Source organism: Solanum pennellii, chromosome 7, assembly GCF_001406875.1.
Source record: "Solanum pennellii chromosome 7, SPENNV200".
Classification (NCBI taxonomy): Eukaryota; Viridiplantae; Streptophyta; class Magnoliopsida; order Solanales; family Solanaceae; genus Solanum; species Solanum pennellii.
Window position 1 is genome coordinate 46,534,342 of NC_028643.1, and position 17,327 is coordinate 46,551,668.

Below are 17,327 nucleotides of genomic sequence, written 5' to 3' on the forward strand. Positions count from 1 at the left end.
AATTTCTTCTGCTGCTCTCTTCATTACCCTCGACGGCAGGTATGACGGACCGTCATAGGCACAACGGTCCATCGAGGGTCTTCGTTTTAAAACACTTGAACTCTTGGAATATGGGTACTGGGACTACTTCTCTAAACTTCATGACGAACCTGCAGGACGGACCGTCATAGACACGACGGACCGTCATGAACTCCGTAGCCCCACACTTGGTCAGACTTCCCCATCTTCCTTCAGCAGCTGCACTACGCTGCCACCTATGGACCGTCACAAGCACGACGGACCGTCATAAGCTCTGTGGGTGGTCTCTTCTGCATTTCTTCGCTCAAAATCTCCGCATTCATCTTTGGACAGATTTCCTGCAAAATAAAGAGAAACTTATATAAAAATAGCACAAAAAGGCTTTTGGACACACTAAACTTAAGGAAAAAGTATTAATAATACCGTGAACCCACGGTATATCAAACATTGATTGCATAAAAAACACAACTATATCTGAGAAGAAGTTAACAATTCTGATGTCCCACCAAACAAGCACAACATAAAACTTCCTTGAAGCCGATATATGTTTATAGAGATAAACAACAGATAGCATAAAGCAAACAACAAAGTAATATGGTACAAAGTAAATGAAATTCCGCTATCAAACCGAATGAGACAACACAAGTTTATTTCCAATATAATTATATTTCTTCGTTCCTGCAAGTCACATTCAAGCTCTCTTCTCCAAATGTTCAAATACATAAGTCAATAATGTGAACTGTGAAGAATAGGACTACTACATACTCCAACGAAAATCTTCTATATTACCAGTCATTGGATTTCACAACTTTCTAACTTTCTTAAGTTTCAACTTTTAAGCACTTACATCAGAAGTGTTGTTCATCTTGTATTCCAAACATACTTAGAACAAAACTTTGAACATCTTTGTAAGAAAACAAAGTTTAAGAACATTTCACAACTAGAAAATTAAAACTAGTAGCGAAACTAGAATCAGTATCAGATTTTAAAAAACTATACGAAATATTTTTCTTAAAGAAGAATTGTTGTTAATATGTGTCTAAAAAATCTTACTGATTCCAACAAACTTTGCAGAAACACGAAGTTACCAAGTTTAATGAACCAGTGAAGAACAAAAGAATCGAAGAACTGAAATTAATTCACAAATCTAAAGTTTGTAAAACACGTACCAGAATCTGAAAAATTTTTAATAGGAAAAAGATCAAGTCCACTGAATTCACAGTGTCCCCTTAAGGAAATTATTCCCCTCTAGTATCCGAGGTTTGTTTTGGAATATGACCTCCCAGGGTAAAATGATTTCAATCACCAGAGTATAGATACCAAAAACTCCGGTGTCAGCCAACCACTCAACGGCAGTAAAGTACACTTAAATACTAGATTTAGTATTTGAAGAAGAAGTCCATAAATTCTATTTAAAATGAGAGGAAATCCCTCAATTTATAGAAAACAAAGGATAGTACGAAAAGGTTCTTTTTGTGCCTTACCGGAAAGGTCACAAACCTTTGGAAAAGTCACAATCTTTCAGAAAGGTCGTCACCTTTCATAAAAGTCACAACTTTCTATAAAAGTCACAACTTTTCATAAAAGTCACAACTTTTCATAAAAATCGCAACATTTCATAAAAGTCACAACTGTTCATAAAAGTCGCAACTCTTCATTTTCCATTCACACCTTTTTAAAATCCAACAATCCCCCGCATGAATGGGGAATGACTCGAAAACAAAGAAACTGACAAGTATGTGTACTTTACAAGCAAGAATTAATTGCATCTGAATAAGTAGGTTTCCCCTTGGACTTTCTGTAGTGAACATATGTCGGATATACTCGGTAAATCGATAGATGCGATATCTTTGAACCGTCGAACTTTGGTGTATACCTAGACAACCGTATGTCACACAATTAACCCTTTACCATTTATGGTTCTTACGATTGTTTTCGTTTTAGCCATGAACACCTCCTGGTTTCATGAGTGTATAGAGAGATGGGCTTTTGACAATCATCTTCTTTGAAGCGGCTTACACTTCACACTCACATAGGTGATTTCTAACCGTGTTATCGCGTAGATACACTATTTGGTCAACTCTGCCAAACTTAGCAAATCATTAAAACCATTAAGCTTTATTAACTCATTAACAAGCCTTAATGTTGTTTCCTTGTCCCTGAGCATTGTCTTCATCATGAGAATGGATTGAGTTTATTGACAATGCCGAACCGTCATTCACAACTTTGTTTTTCTCCTTGAATCTAGCTCTTGGGATCTCCAGTCTGCTAGATAGAGTTACCGCCTTGATGACTTGTCCTAAGCCGTAAATTCATTTCCTTAGATGATCTTTTGACTTTCTCTCTAGTTAGGCCTTTTTGTAAGTGGATCCGACACATTATCCTTTGACTTTACATAGTCAATTCTGATAATTCCACTAGAGAGTAGTTTTCTAACAGTATCATGTCTATGTCGTATATGACGAGACTTTCCGTTATACGTCATGCTCCATGTGCTACCTATTGCATCTTGACTGTGAAAGTGTATGCATACTAATGCCAATGGTTTGGGCCAAAATAGAATATCTATTAAGAAATTCCGGAGTCTTTTAACTTATTCACCGACCTTTTCTAGAGCACCTAGCTCAAAGATCATTGTAGAGCTAGCGATACATGTCTCTTTTAAAAAATTTCTAAGAGACTGCTCCTCTATCAATAGTAAATACATATCCACTCGAGAATTTTACTTCATTCTTCTGATGATTCAATTTGCATCACTATATCTTTCAATATTGTTGGATATTGTTATAATGCAAGACATAGTTTTAAGTATTATTTTAAATACTCCAAAACTCTATTTATTGTCATCTAATGAATTTATTTGGGATCACTTGTGAACCGACTCAGTTTAAAATAGCAAATGCTATATCTGATCGCACACACTATATGATTTACATCATGCTTCCCAAAACTCTAGAACAATCCAATTGTGAGCCACTTTTGTTTTCACTCTTTTGAAATGCAAAGCTCACATTTATTGGACACTTGACAATATTTACATTCAAATATTTGAACTAGTTAAGTACCTTTTCAATGCAATGAGACCGTGAAAATGCTAAACATTATGGAGTTCTACGAATTCTTATATCTAAGATCGCATTAGCAACTCCAATAATTTTCATTCCACTTGCTTTATAGCATACGTTTCGTAGAATTTATGTCATTAGTGTCTCTATTGATGATCAACATATCACCAAATATACAAACAAACAATGACCTTATGATTTTAATGTGAACACATTTATCACTTCCATCATTCTTCAATCCATTTGCCGACATGGTTTGATTGAATATGTCATTGGTTTGGTGCTTCCATAATGTGACTTAACAAGTTCACACACTTTCTTTTATTTACCAGGTACCACTAAACCCTCGGGTTGTTCCATGTAAATTTCTACCTCCAATTCTACATTTAAGAAAGATCTTTTCACTTTCATTTGATGAATTTGGAGGTCATATACCACAGTAATAATTTTTGCATCCGAATGGATGTAATTCTAATTACTAACGAGCATATATATATCGACAAGATCAAAATCTTATTATTTTTCTAAAGCCTTTGACACAAAGTCTTGCTTTATATTTTTCAACAGTTCCATCAACTGTTATTTTTCCTTCTAAAGATTCATTTTGAACCCAAAGGTTTATTTTCTTGAAGAAGATCAATTAACTTTCAATATTGTTTATTGACACCATCTTTTCAAAGGATGAGTCTACAGAAGACACATAAAATGTTACAAAATCATATTCGAAGGAAGTAAATGTCCTTTAACATTTTACTAAGCCTCTGAATCTCTTTATTAAGTACATTACCATTTTCATTTCCTAGGCCCTTTAGACCCTTCTCTAGACTACTCAAGTCTAATTTTACAGTTCACAGTCATAGGTCCTATTTTAATTCTTTTAGGAATAGGATCTTGGACTTTGACTAGATACCCCCACACTTTTAAATATTTCAAGTTGGATTTCCTTTCTTTCCATTTCTCATATGGAAAAGATTGTATTCTGATCAAACAAAATCGCTTTCTTTCTAAAAGGACAAAACTTTTTGTTGATCCCATTTGCAGTAAGGATAGTTCCTCCACACAAGTTTTCTGTAAACCCTAACTTATAAATAATGCATCCATCATTTCTTTCAATGTTCGGTTTTTCATTAGATTGAGGTGAATATGGCAGTAGTTTGATATTTCACTTTTCAAACATATTTCTGCACAATGAGATTTATACTCTCCATTCTAATCACTTCTTATATATTTTTTCACACTGATTTTCAACTTCGATATTACATTGTCTAGACATTTCTATTGCTTCATCCTTACCATTTAGCAAATAGACATAGTCATTTCTAATGCAATTCTCAATAAAAGTAACAAATACTTTTTCCCACCATGAGATGGTGTTAACTTCATATCATAAATGTCAGTGTAAATCAATTCTAAGGGATTAGAATTCCTTTCAACAGATTTATAAGAATGCTCAACATACTTAGATTCCACAAAAACTTGACATTTTTATTTATTGCACTCAAAGTTAGGCAAAACTTCTAAGTTGATCAGTTTTTCTTACAAGGTTTTGTAATTGACATGCCCCAAGTGTTCATGTCACAAACATTGACTCAAGCAAGTAAGAACAAATAAAAACATTGAGTTTGAAAAGCTCTTCGCGAGGTAGCTTTTTCCTCACTAATATTTTGTTCCTATTTCTTACAATTTTGTGTGATACAAACATTGTTTAGATTGTCAAATATCCTTTTCAGAAGGACATTTCCATAACATTCAATGTGATTGTTATAGAACTACCTATGAACAAAGTTTCATCGGGTTCAATAAAGACAATATAGCCCAACTGTTATTTTTACAAAAACATAACAAATGACTATTCACCAAATTCATGTCTATGCAAATACTTTTATTATAATAGACATATCTTTTCATGAAAAATCACAATATTTTAAGTGATTTTTTTTTCATAAAAGAACACAATTATTGTGAACAAGTATATATATAATTTGGATGTTTCATACTAGTCACACTATATACTAGTAATAGAGAAACTCAACAACCACAATACAAAATATACTCCAAGAATTTTGTGGGTATAACATAATACAAAAGTATCATTGAATTTCATATCTTTTGTTCCAAAGTTAAATTAGGCACCAAGTCTAATCATAAGCAAATAACCCCCCCACATTTCAAATGTGATCTCAAAAATATTTTTCAAGTATTTGAAAATAGTTTTTCCACATATTTTAATGTTGGAAACATTATTCTACGAAAGAATTATAGTGCTGCAATTCTCTTTGACAATGTTTACACAATGTCAAAGTTCATTCCATAAAGACACAAAATCACAAATTCTAAGTCACTGGTATTTTTTATCTATCATAAATGGACATGCCTTTTAGTATTTTCAATATTAACAATAAGGACAAAACAAAATTGTACAATTTATTTCTATGTTACATTGAAGTTTATAGAAAATCAAAAGTACAACACTAACTTATTATGTGAAGTTTTCATATTCTTCAAACCAATTGCAGAGTCCAATTATCCAGAGTATAAAACCACAAAAGTTTTTAGTCTACATAAATTAGACACACTAAAATTTCTCATGGAGTACAAAACTACAAAAGTTTTTTTTTCTCCAAACAGAATAACACATATTCTTTATCACATAGAAATGTTTTTCTTATCAAATAGTCTTCCAACTATAACAATTTGACATACTATTTTATCAAACAAAAATATGCATCTCTCATTTTTGCAAACTAACGAATTTTAAAAGCAACAATATCTGCGAAGTAAAATTCATTCCACAACATATGGTTTGCAAATCTTTTTCCAAAGATACACATAATAAAAAAATAAAAAATCAAAGATGATTACTCTTAGAAACTATTTTCCTCCTTAGATAATTTAATAAGAAGGTTACCTGGTAATCTTTAAACGAAATACCATAAAAAAATTTTGTTACATTCTCACTTCGACTTTGCTAAAACAAAGCAACGAATTATGGAGAAGTAATACATTCATCTTCTATTTCCATGATCAGATTCTCTCAATCAGTAGAATACAAAAATACTAACATTAAATAATTTCCTTAAGATTGTTGTTCATCTTGTATTCCAAACATACTTAGAACAAAACTTTGAACATCTTTGTAAGAAAACAAAGTTTAAGAACATTTTTCACAACTAGAAAATTAAAACTAGTAGCGAAACTAGAATCAGTATCAGATTTTAAAAAAATGTACGAAATATTTTTCTTAAAGAAGAATTGTTGTTAATATGTGTCTAAAAAATCTTACTGAATCCAACACACTTTGCAGAAACACGAAGTTACCAAGTTTAATGAACCAGTGAAGAACAAAAGAATAGAAGAACTGAAATTAATTCACAAATCTAAAGTTTGTAAAACACGTACCAGAATCTGAAAATTTTTTAATAGGAAAAAGATCAAGTCCACTGAATTCGCAGTGTCCCCTTAAGGAAATTATTCCCCTCTAGTATCCGAGGTTTGATTTGGAATATGATCTCCCAGGGTAAAATGATTTCAATCACCAGAGTATAGATACCAAAAACTCCGGTGTCAGCGAACCACTCAACGGCAGTAAAGTACACTTAGAATACTAGATTTAGTAGTTGAAGAAGAAGTCCATAAATTCTATTTAAAATGAGAGGAAATTTCTCAATTTATAGAAAACAAAGGATAGTGCGAAAAGGTTCTTATTGTGCCTTACCGGAAAGGTCACAAACCTTTGGAAAAGTCACAATCTTTCAGAAAGGTCGTCACCTTTCATAAAAGTCACAACTTTCCATAAAAGTCACAACTTTTCATAAAAGTCGCAACTTTTCATAAAAGTCACAACTTTTCATAAAAGTCGCAACATTTTGATAAAAGCCATAACTCTTCATAAAAGTCGCAACTCTTTATTTTCCATTCACACCTTTTTAAAATCCAACAATAAGTATGAATAGGCATAGATCCTTTCTTGCAGTATTGATTTCTGACACTTCAACTTCAAATTGAAAGCAAGCCTAACTGCCCTGCGGCAAAAGCCGTCTAAACAGAAAGTTTATTTGGTTTCGACCTGATAGATAGACCAAAAACTTTCCTATTCATTCAATCAAGTAGTCTGGAAAAAATTGAAAAAGAAAAGGGAAATAATGTCCAAAGAGAAAAGCAGAAAAAACTGACAACTTCTTTATCGAACTGAAGAGACAAATATTCTGTGGACTACTCTAATAACAATTGAATGGAAGCAAGTTTTAGTTTAAAGAACACATGCACTTGAAATGGTCGCAGGGCTGTTTTAGAAATCAATATTGTAGTTCATTAAAGTAGAATTTGAAATTTACATTCCTCACGTGCATTGTCAAATCTCCACCATCATCACATATTTTTGCAGAAAACTTTTCCTACAAAAATATACTGATCATAAAATTTTGAGCAATGGTTTCAAGCTAAATACATTTTTAGAAATAAACTACTAAATGGAGGATTTTATAAACTACAACATTGAAAAGATGAATTAAAAAAGAGAGTAGAATTAACCAAAAAATTCATTTTATGCTTCCAGCTCCGCCTATTTTCATGTCCTTAGAGGGAAGGAATGATCGAACCAAAAGGAGAAATAGAAAAACATATAAGTATTACCCTGGTTAAGCTCTTCCCCTTCAAAGTATATTATCCCCATTGCACATGTTAAGTACAGTACTACAAGCTTTGAGAAGCCCTATCCAATTATTACACTTATACTATCATTAGTTTATTATAAGAACAATAAGTGCATCTAGTGTAATCACTCTCAAACTTATGCATAGTTAAAATTGGTGTACCTTAAAAAGTAAATCGCTTACTACTGAATGGAGAAGCTTGGCGTCGAAAACATTGAGAACTTGACCACCAGTATATCTTTTTCGTGAGATAAACCTTGCACCATACGTCCATACCAGATAGCCAAAGCATAGGTAGAGTACATAATAGCAAAATGAAATAAGCTTAGTCTTTTGAAATGTTTAGAAGAATTTTTGTTGAACTTACAATGTAAAGATGGGTTGTAAGGAACAACCCACGAGTTATTAAGAAAGTGTCCTCTAATTTTCACACTTCTTCCTATATTTCATCTTTATAAACTGGGTACGAATTTTCTCCTCTAGTTGTTTGTTCTACAAACTCTTTAGGATACTTATGTTTACAATATCCTTTTTTATCAAACAAGAATTTGTTGGATTCAAATTACCAAGGACCATGCATCACGTGTTGTGTAACAAGTGAATATAAATAGGGAAGTCATTTCCATGACTACCTGCTACGATATAAGAATGAAAAATTCGTTTAGCATCTTGTCACTTAATGGTAGTGAATGAAAGTCAGAATTAAAGAGATAATGATAGAGCAACTTTCAAACAAATAAAATTTAAACATAGTGTAGTAGTAATTAAAGAAAAATAAAGATACAACACTATTATGTGACTTTTATGATTGACACTATATTTATTCCAAAATGGAACAAGAAACAGTAAGAATTGACTAATGAATCCAGGCCACCATTGTCAGAAAATAGATTATCATCACCACGAAAAACATTAGTTTAAAAAATAAATAAGGTGTCAGACACTTGCAAAATTGTATTTGGCTAGAAATGTTAAAAGGAAATCTATCCCAAGTAAATAGAATTAACATTGAGGGATAAAGATAAGATATTTTACTTTGGCAAGAAGGAACAAAAGGTTTACAAAGTAGATGACAGTGCATTAGCTTCTAATTAGATAACATTTCAAGCAGATAATTACATTCAGAGAAAGGATTAGACGAAATAATAAGTAACAATATAATTTAGAAATTTCATATCATAAACTTTGAAAGCAAGTAGAGAATTGACAGAAAATTGAGATAAAAACATGTATGAATTGGATCACCCATTGAGAAAATGAAAGAAAGGAAAGTAAGTCTTCAAAAGTTTGGGAAAAAACAACAATCATGGCAACGAAAGAGGTTAAATATGAAAAAGCACCTATGATTTCAGCTATTAAATTAAAATTTTGAAGAGAATCAAGCTATAGCTTGAACAAAAAATGAGATATACTAACCTCAAATTGCTACAATCATCGGTGGAAAGAAATAGTACTTCATTTGAGAGTAAAAATAAAGCAGTGTGGACGCTTCTGGAATAAAGTTTTAAGTGTTTTTTTTTTTTGTAATAAAGTGATTTGGGGACGTTGAGTGACACGTGCAACAAGATAATAGATATATAAATAAGTTAAATGACGAATTTGCCCTTGGTTTAAGTAAGATATTTTATCATAGATATTAATAATTTACCCTTGTATGTTAAGTATAATTACAAATCTGCCATCGATCGTTCTCCTCTTCACTCTTCTATATATTAGTAACTAGATAATTGAAGGCCCGTTCACGGGCCCAATATAATTAATTATCTTTTACCTAAATTCACATATTATTTTATTATAATTTCTAAAATCTTCTAGCATTTAAAAAAATTACAAAATTTCCTATCAGATACATCTCTCTCCTGCGTCAGATACATCACTATCTCCTCTTGAATACATACATATCCTCTCTCGAATACATCTTCATCCCCTCTTGAATACATCTCTATTATTTCTTGCATACATCTCTCTCCTCTCGGAGACATCCATATTCCCTCTCAAATATAGCTCTCTCTCTCGGATTCATCCGTGAGCTATGTGTCTACAAGTTTCCTGAATAGTAATGATAAATCTAAATTTTTTTTATTCTAAGAAATCTTTTGTAATTTGAAAAAGATTAGAGATATAATGTAATTAACTCTTAAAACTATAAAAATTTATGTCATTTTAACTTTAATTTATGTGACATATTTTTCTCTGTAATCAATTTGAAAAGAATGATGTATTAATATATTTAATAATATTTAACTTTAAAATATACATGTTATTCTTAGTAAGAAGATTTATAGTCATATGAACATCTATGGTTTGTTTTAAACCACGAGTTTTAAAAGTATTTTTAAAAAAAATTCAATTTTAAGTCAAATAAACATTACATAATCGAAATGGAGTGAGTAAAAACTTTAGTTAAGTTTTTTTAAAAAACTATTTTGTTATTTAACAAAATTTAAAATGAAAATGCTAAACCTTTTTCACAATTATGTTTTATAATTTTTTTTAATCAATATTTAGTCGATGATAACCAAAATTTTACTATAAATAAGGTAATAAAGTAACTTAATCTGAAATACAGGTATTGATACTAATTGAGAAAATATTTATTTATAAATAAAGCATTCATGATCTAATATTTAATATGCTTCATACTCTCGACGAATGACACTAATTTATCATGATTCAAGATTGTAAGAAGTAGAAATCAGGACTAACAAGTGCAACTCACTATTATATGAAGGTCAATACGTAGTTTATCTATTGTGGAAGTTTCCTATGTATATGATATATTGATTTTTATGACAAATAAATTTTTGATCCCTTATATTTATACTATTTCAAAATTTATACCGTTAATTGGTTATGCATTTTCTTAAACTACAATTATGCGGTCATTATTTATCAATTCTATTTTCTTCTATTTTTTTATCTCTTTAGAATTGTGCTATTTTATTTTCTTATTAAGTCACAATTTTTAAAGATAAAATAAATATTATTTTGGAGATAAAATAAGTTAAATAATACTCTATGAATACTTATATTTAAAAAGCAATATATATAATTAAAACGAAACTTACATACATGGAAGATTGTAGGATTATACTGAATTTGTTGTAGTAGTAATAAACATAGATCAAACGATTTGAATTGTCAAGAGTATAAAAGTAAAAATATTTTTCACATTATTATTATAGTCAAACAAATACAAATTAATTTTTAAAAATAAATTAAATGAGTTTGTGGCCACATATGAAACAGAACTTTTTGTGACTCTTGAAAAAAAAAATTAGATTCATATAGAAAACTATTTTGCCAATTAATTATACATATATAAATTTAGAATTTTGCCCATAATAATGTTTCAAATTAATTGTCATTGGTTGTCCTCATCATTGCTCTTCTATATAAAAGAAAAATATTATAAAATTGCCATTGGTTGTCCTCATCATGATTCTTCTATATAATAGAATAATACTAGATATTAGGTGCCAGCGCCAGCGCGGGCTCAACATATGTTACTTTTTGTTTTAAATTTATGTACAAATGAAATTTGAAGAATCAACTAATTTTTTTATGTTTTTTCTAAAAGTATTTAATGTTATTAATTTGTTGTGATTTGAAGTATTTTTTGCATCATTTTTAAATATATAATTTAGTTTCAGCTTACATGAATAATCATAACAATTTTCAATAGTTAATTTATTGTGAATTTTAAAACTTTTGATATCATCTTTAAGTAATAGTTGTTACTTCTTCTATTCCAGTGTAGATGATACGTATGAAATAAGGAAATCAATTGATATGATTTGAAAATATTTTCACTTGTTAGTTATGTGATCTGTAATTTTTTAAAAACTTTTAATCATATATGATATTTCATTTATTTAAATTCATGTGACACTAATAGAATTCAAAAGTTAACTTTATTTTTTTAGAAAAAAAATTGTGCCTCTAATATATGGAGTAATTAGATTCAACAATTTAATTGCCAAAAATTAAACAAAGTGAGAAAATTAAAGAGTAATAAGCTGTGAGGAATAAAAAAAATAAGAATTACAGTTGAAGGATAAAAAGAAAGGTTGAAAGAAACGGAACAGGGATAAACAAGGGCCCACATTTGTGCTGAAGTAAAGAAAAATAAAAAATAAAGATGTCATGTAGCAGCCGTTTTTGGTTTAGTAGTTTAAATAAAAAGGGTTGAGGGACTTCTGGTCGGCAAGCAGCACGGCCCTAAACTCCTCTCCCTAGCCTCTTATTATATATATATATATATATATATATATATATGTTTAAAAGATATACTCAAAAAAGATATTATTTTCTTTGTCCAAATTATATGAGTTAGTTTTACTTAACATGAAGTTTTAAAAAAAAAATTTAAAACTTATCGTCTAAAATAAAGTATCGATATTTGTATGACAAAAAAAAATATTTTTTTAATCGTCAAATAAACATTTTAAAGTTCAATAGTTATTAAATATTAAATTTGTCAATTATATTGGAAGAGACTTCATTTAGTAAAATGTATTAGCAAAAATAGTGTATACATTAATTATATATGTTAGTGATTCCTTGTTTGGTGCATTTTTTATACTATATATAACTAATGCTTGAATCAGTTATACACTCTATATTGTATATTGAGGAGTGTATGCATTATTATGATTAAAGACCCAATTATCGATCAAAAGTATTTTTATATTTTTTTCACCATAATATAAAAAATAAATATTATCATAAATAAATATTTTTATATAATATATATTATTTTATAATATACCAAATAAAATACTATACAAAAAATAACTTATAAGTGACTGATACAAATATAATTGATACATACATTACTAATAACTCTATTAGGCATAATTTTTATGTACTTCACTAAACGAGTGAAAGAAAAGTGATGCATCTATAGATTCCAGAGTGAATGGAAGAGGTTAAAGAGTAGGCGCGTGTGGAGAAGAAGTGAAACGCGGAGGAGTTTTATTGGCAAAGAAAACACGTGGCAAAATAGAGAGCCACAAATATTAGAGTTTGAATGAATAGGATAGGAGGAGAAATAAATTTGGGGATAAGATGGCACTAACAAATGGCACCAACAAATGGCACTACCCAACAAATAGATTCTAATTTTCTTCTCTACCACTTGTACTTAATTCATCTTCTTTCTTTGGCTGAAAGATTTCCGATGCCCTGCCTCTAATATGAATACTGTTGTGTGCTAAAGAATATAATCAATTTGTTTCACTCCCAGCTTCATCTATATGCATTTCAAGTTCACACTACAATCTTTGCTTGACTGTCCAAATTCTTAATGTAATTATGAAAAGTAAGACTCTAGTTACATTGCAAAATCACTATATAGTGCAAACATGAGTTGCCCTTGATTTTGTCCCAACTTAAACTTTTGAATACTCAACAAGCAGAGTTTTTTCACTCTTGTTTATCTTATTCTTATAAAATATAATCTTCCATCATTTTGCAGGGAAAATGTCCTTGTGTGAGATAGATAGATAAGAGGTAATTAATATTGCTATTATCGTAACTTAAGAATTGGATAACCATGAGTATGGGAGAATTTTTGAGAAAAAGAAGAATGGAATGAGCTCCAAGATTTCTGCATCTTCCACCATGGTACATGTACAACTTACTCACTCTTATTCTTGTACTAGTTCTCGAACATGTGCACTGCACGTGTATCTCATGTTATTTGATACAAAATATTTTCAAATGATGGTACAAATAATTTTAGAATAGCTGATGCATCACACAAAATTTAATAGGTAAAAATATAGCTTCTGCTTAAAATTTAAGAATTACTTTATTACAATCCTAAGGCTAAGGTTGACAAAATCAATAAAATCAGAAGAATTTCTGATTGCAAGGATAATAGTTGGGATACCCCATATGACTATTTACCGTTAAAAAAAAGGAACATTTCCTACTTTAATCTATCATTGCCAAATATGTAACACCACGTTTCCATACAAAATGAAAGAAAATTAACAAATTAATATATCAATTAAACTTGTGCAGGAATCTCATCTTATTTCATCTCGCTGCACTACCTGCTGGGGAAGTATGAGAAGTAGTTGCCAAATTGTTCGTTCAAGAACAAAAATGATGAATATTTTGATTGAGAGGAAAAAACCACAAGAGGTCCACTCAATTTTTCAGGGTCTTACAGAAGAAGGACATCGGCCAACTCTTGTCACATATACAACTCTTTTGGCTGCATTCACTCTCCAAAAACGTTTCAAGTCAATACCATTGATTCTTTCCAAATTGGAGCAAGATGGACTAAAACCTGACTCCATATTCTTCAATGCTATCATAAATGCTTTTTCTGAATCTGGAAATCTTAAGGAGGCAATGAAAGTTTTCCACAAAATGAGAGAGAAAAAATGTAAGCCAACAACCAGCACTTTTAATACATTAATTAAAGGGTTTGGAATTATTGGTAAGCCTGAAGAATCTATGAAACTTCTCGAAATTATGTCTCTTGAAGAGAACGTGAAACCTAATGATAGAACATATAATATTCTGGTCCGGGCTTGGTGTAACAGGGGCAAAATTGCAGAAGCCTGGAATGTAGTTCACAGAATGTTTTCAGCTGGTGTAAAACCTGATGTTGTTACTTACAATACTATAGCAACGGCTTATGCTAGAAACAAGGAGCCTGCTAGAGCTGAGGCAATGATTTTTCAAATGCAAAATCACAAAGTGGCACCAAATCATCGAACATGTGGTATTATCGTTGATGGGTACTGTAAGGAGAGAAATATGACACAAGCATTGAGGTTTGTTTACAAGATGAACGATCTTGGTGTACTTCCTAATCTAGTAATATTCAACTCTCTCATCAAAGGCTTTCTCGATATTACTGATACTAGTGGTGTTGATGAGGTATGCATCCATATTGGTTTCATCAGCAATTTACTTGTGTCGTTTGTTAGCTGGATAGAGTTATGTACATATTAGTAACTTGGATATTTGTTATGCGACGTATCAGTTATGTAGGTATTACTTGTGCATAGTTTTGTTATGTAGAGCTTCCAATACACTAGAGACCTAATTCTCATTTCTTAACTCCAAAAAATGTTTAGTGAGTTAATTAATATTTACTATACCCATTAAAATAAACAACTGTCTAAATAATACATTAAACTGATAGCTTAAAACAATTAATAATTAGCAAATAACTAAAAAAATTTAAGTATTTTGTATTGAATATGTTAAGCAATTAATTATATAATTTGTTGTGAATTAATATACATTTTAAAGAAGTAAATTGATAGGGGTAAATATGTAATCTACTATTTTAATACATGTACAACTAATAGCCACATAACTTATTTCACTTTCTATCTGAAATAAATACATAGATTCTCTCACAAGTTATGTAAGTATTAGTTATGTAGGGTTAAAAAAAAAGGCCACCAAACAACATGTAAAAGTAATACATGAATTATTTTGATACACCATTTGAAAATCTACCAACCGAACATTGTATAAAATCAATACATGAATAACTTTTCTCCTATTTATGAACCAAATGTGGTATAACATTAATGCATGAAAACCAAGTTATTCTTTTATTAGCTTTGGACTTATCTCTTGCTACCAAACGACCCCTATGATATTGCTTCTGTCGTTTTCTCAATTATTTTCAACATGACTTCTTCTCTACTCTATTTATCTCATATCTATTTTGATATGCTTTACATGAGTTGAGAATCTATCAGGAACAACCTCTCTACCTTCACAATGTAGAGGTAAGGTTGCGTACACACCACCCTCCCTACAACCCACTTGTGGGATTCCACCAAGTATCTTGTTGTAATTTACAGATCATTAAGTTGTGTAAGTTTAGGAACTTCTTACTAGGAAACAATTCTTTATTATTCTTTTCATGTACAAATTAGTAATGGAGATGTTTTGATTTTGCATGTATTGATATCAGTTTACAGTTGTAAATAGCAAACAAACACCCCTTGATAGTTGATACCATGTATAATTTTAAAAGGGTGGAAGTCTCTGTAGTGTTATTTAGTGTAACTTCAAGCCTTCTGGAGAAACAAAATGAGAAAAAGAGAGTGTTGCATCATTCTAAACATGACATGTTTCTTATTCATCGGTTAAATGTGCAGACACTTACATTGATGGAAGAGTTTGGGGTGAAACCAGATGTGGTAACATTTAGTACTATCATGAATGCATGGAGTTCAGCTGGACTTATGGATAAATGCAAAGAGATATTTGATGACATGATTAAGGCGAGTATAGAACCTGATAGCCACACATTCAGCATTCTAGCTAAAGGCTATGTGCGTGCTGGAGAACCTGAAAAAGCTGAAGCCCTGTTGAAAGTTATGGCTTCATCGGGTGTACATCCGAATGTCGTAATGTTCACAACAATCATCAGTGGATGGTGCAGTGCTGGACAAATGGAGTATGCTATGAGGGTATTTGAAAGGATGTGCAAAATGGATGTATCTCCTAACTTGAAAACATTTGAGACCCTCATATGGGGTTATGGAGAAGCAAAACAACCATGGAAGGCTAAAGAGTTCCTCCAAGTTATGGACGAGATGGGAGTAACTCCCACGAAGAATACTCTTCAACTTGTTTCAGATGCTTGGCGAGCAATTGGTTTCCTTAACGAGGCCAAGAAAATCTCAGGGGATGTGGAATATGATGATAGCACATTCTTGAGTGCTCTGGAGGACAACAACTTTGAACGAGTAGTATACGCTAATGATTCTCTCTCAAGCCTTAAGCAAGTAAGCAACCAAAATGGGTCGAGCCCTGTCAATAAAAGAAGCCAAATAGTGCTGAGCAGATACTGTTGTTTGGGTGGAAGCATAAATGTGGCAACTAAACCAATAATGCTTCCCCATACTTGTCGATTCAAGGTAAAATCTTTGATGATATTTGACAAGCAACGTCAAGTGAAGATCGGAATATATGGTTTTGTGAATTCATGTAGAATAATGGCCTTAAATTAACAAATTTCCAGTTCAGTCCATTAAGGAAAGCCTCTTGAAATCACAATGTATACCAAGACTGAAGTCCTTTTTGCATCGCAAAGGCCTGCAATTGTACAATTGGATGGTGTTTTTCTTGAACATATATGTAAAATGTCATCTTATTCAAGATTATATATCATTATGAAATGTATATTCTTTAGGCTGAGGTGATATTCATGTCGGCTGTCCAATGTCTTGGGCTTCTAATACTAATAACAGAATTAGTTTCCTGCATCTTGGCAATGGATTTTAGAATGGAAAGGGAAGTAATTTCATCTTTGAGAAAGCCTACCCCTGAAATACTGATAATCTACTATTTCAGCTACTACAGACAACGACGACGCAAGTTTTACTTGTTTAATTTTATTTGTTATATTTGCTTACTAAATTTTCCTCATCTGATTTTTGTCATTATTTTCCAATCATTTTCAGCCTTATGTTCTAGTTGGATGGATGCTCATCTCGCACATTCAACCCGAAACTACCACTAAAACTTTTATCAAACTAGCTACTACAATATGAATGATGAAGATGGAAGGAAAAGAGATTGATTGTCATTGTTTATTCAT

At 31.0% G+C, this 17,327-nt stretch overlaps 1 protein-coding gene across 1 annotated transcript; it reads left to right on the plus strand.

Moving 5' to 3' along the window:
- The first annotated feature begins 12,784 nt into the window (after window positions 1-12,784).
- Window positions 12,785-16,992, plus strand: LOC107026118 (pentatricopeptide repeat-containing protein At5g21222-like). Its single transcript, XM_015226976.1, has 4 exons — window positions 12,785-13,058; window positions 13,215-13,363; window positions 13,766-14,635; window positions 15,880-16,992. Exons 2-4 carry the CDS (start codon window positions 13,331-13,333, stop codon window positions 16,735-16,737), a joined length of 1,761 nt encoding a protein of 586 aa, XP_015082462.1. The 5' UTR covers window positions 12,785-13,058; window positions 13,215-13,330; the 3' UTR covers window positions 16,738-16,992.
- The last annotated feature ends 335 nt before the right edge of the window (window positions 16,993-17,327 follow it).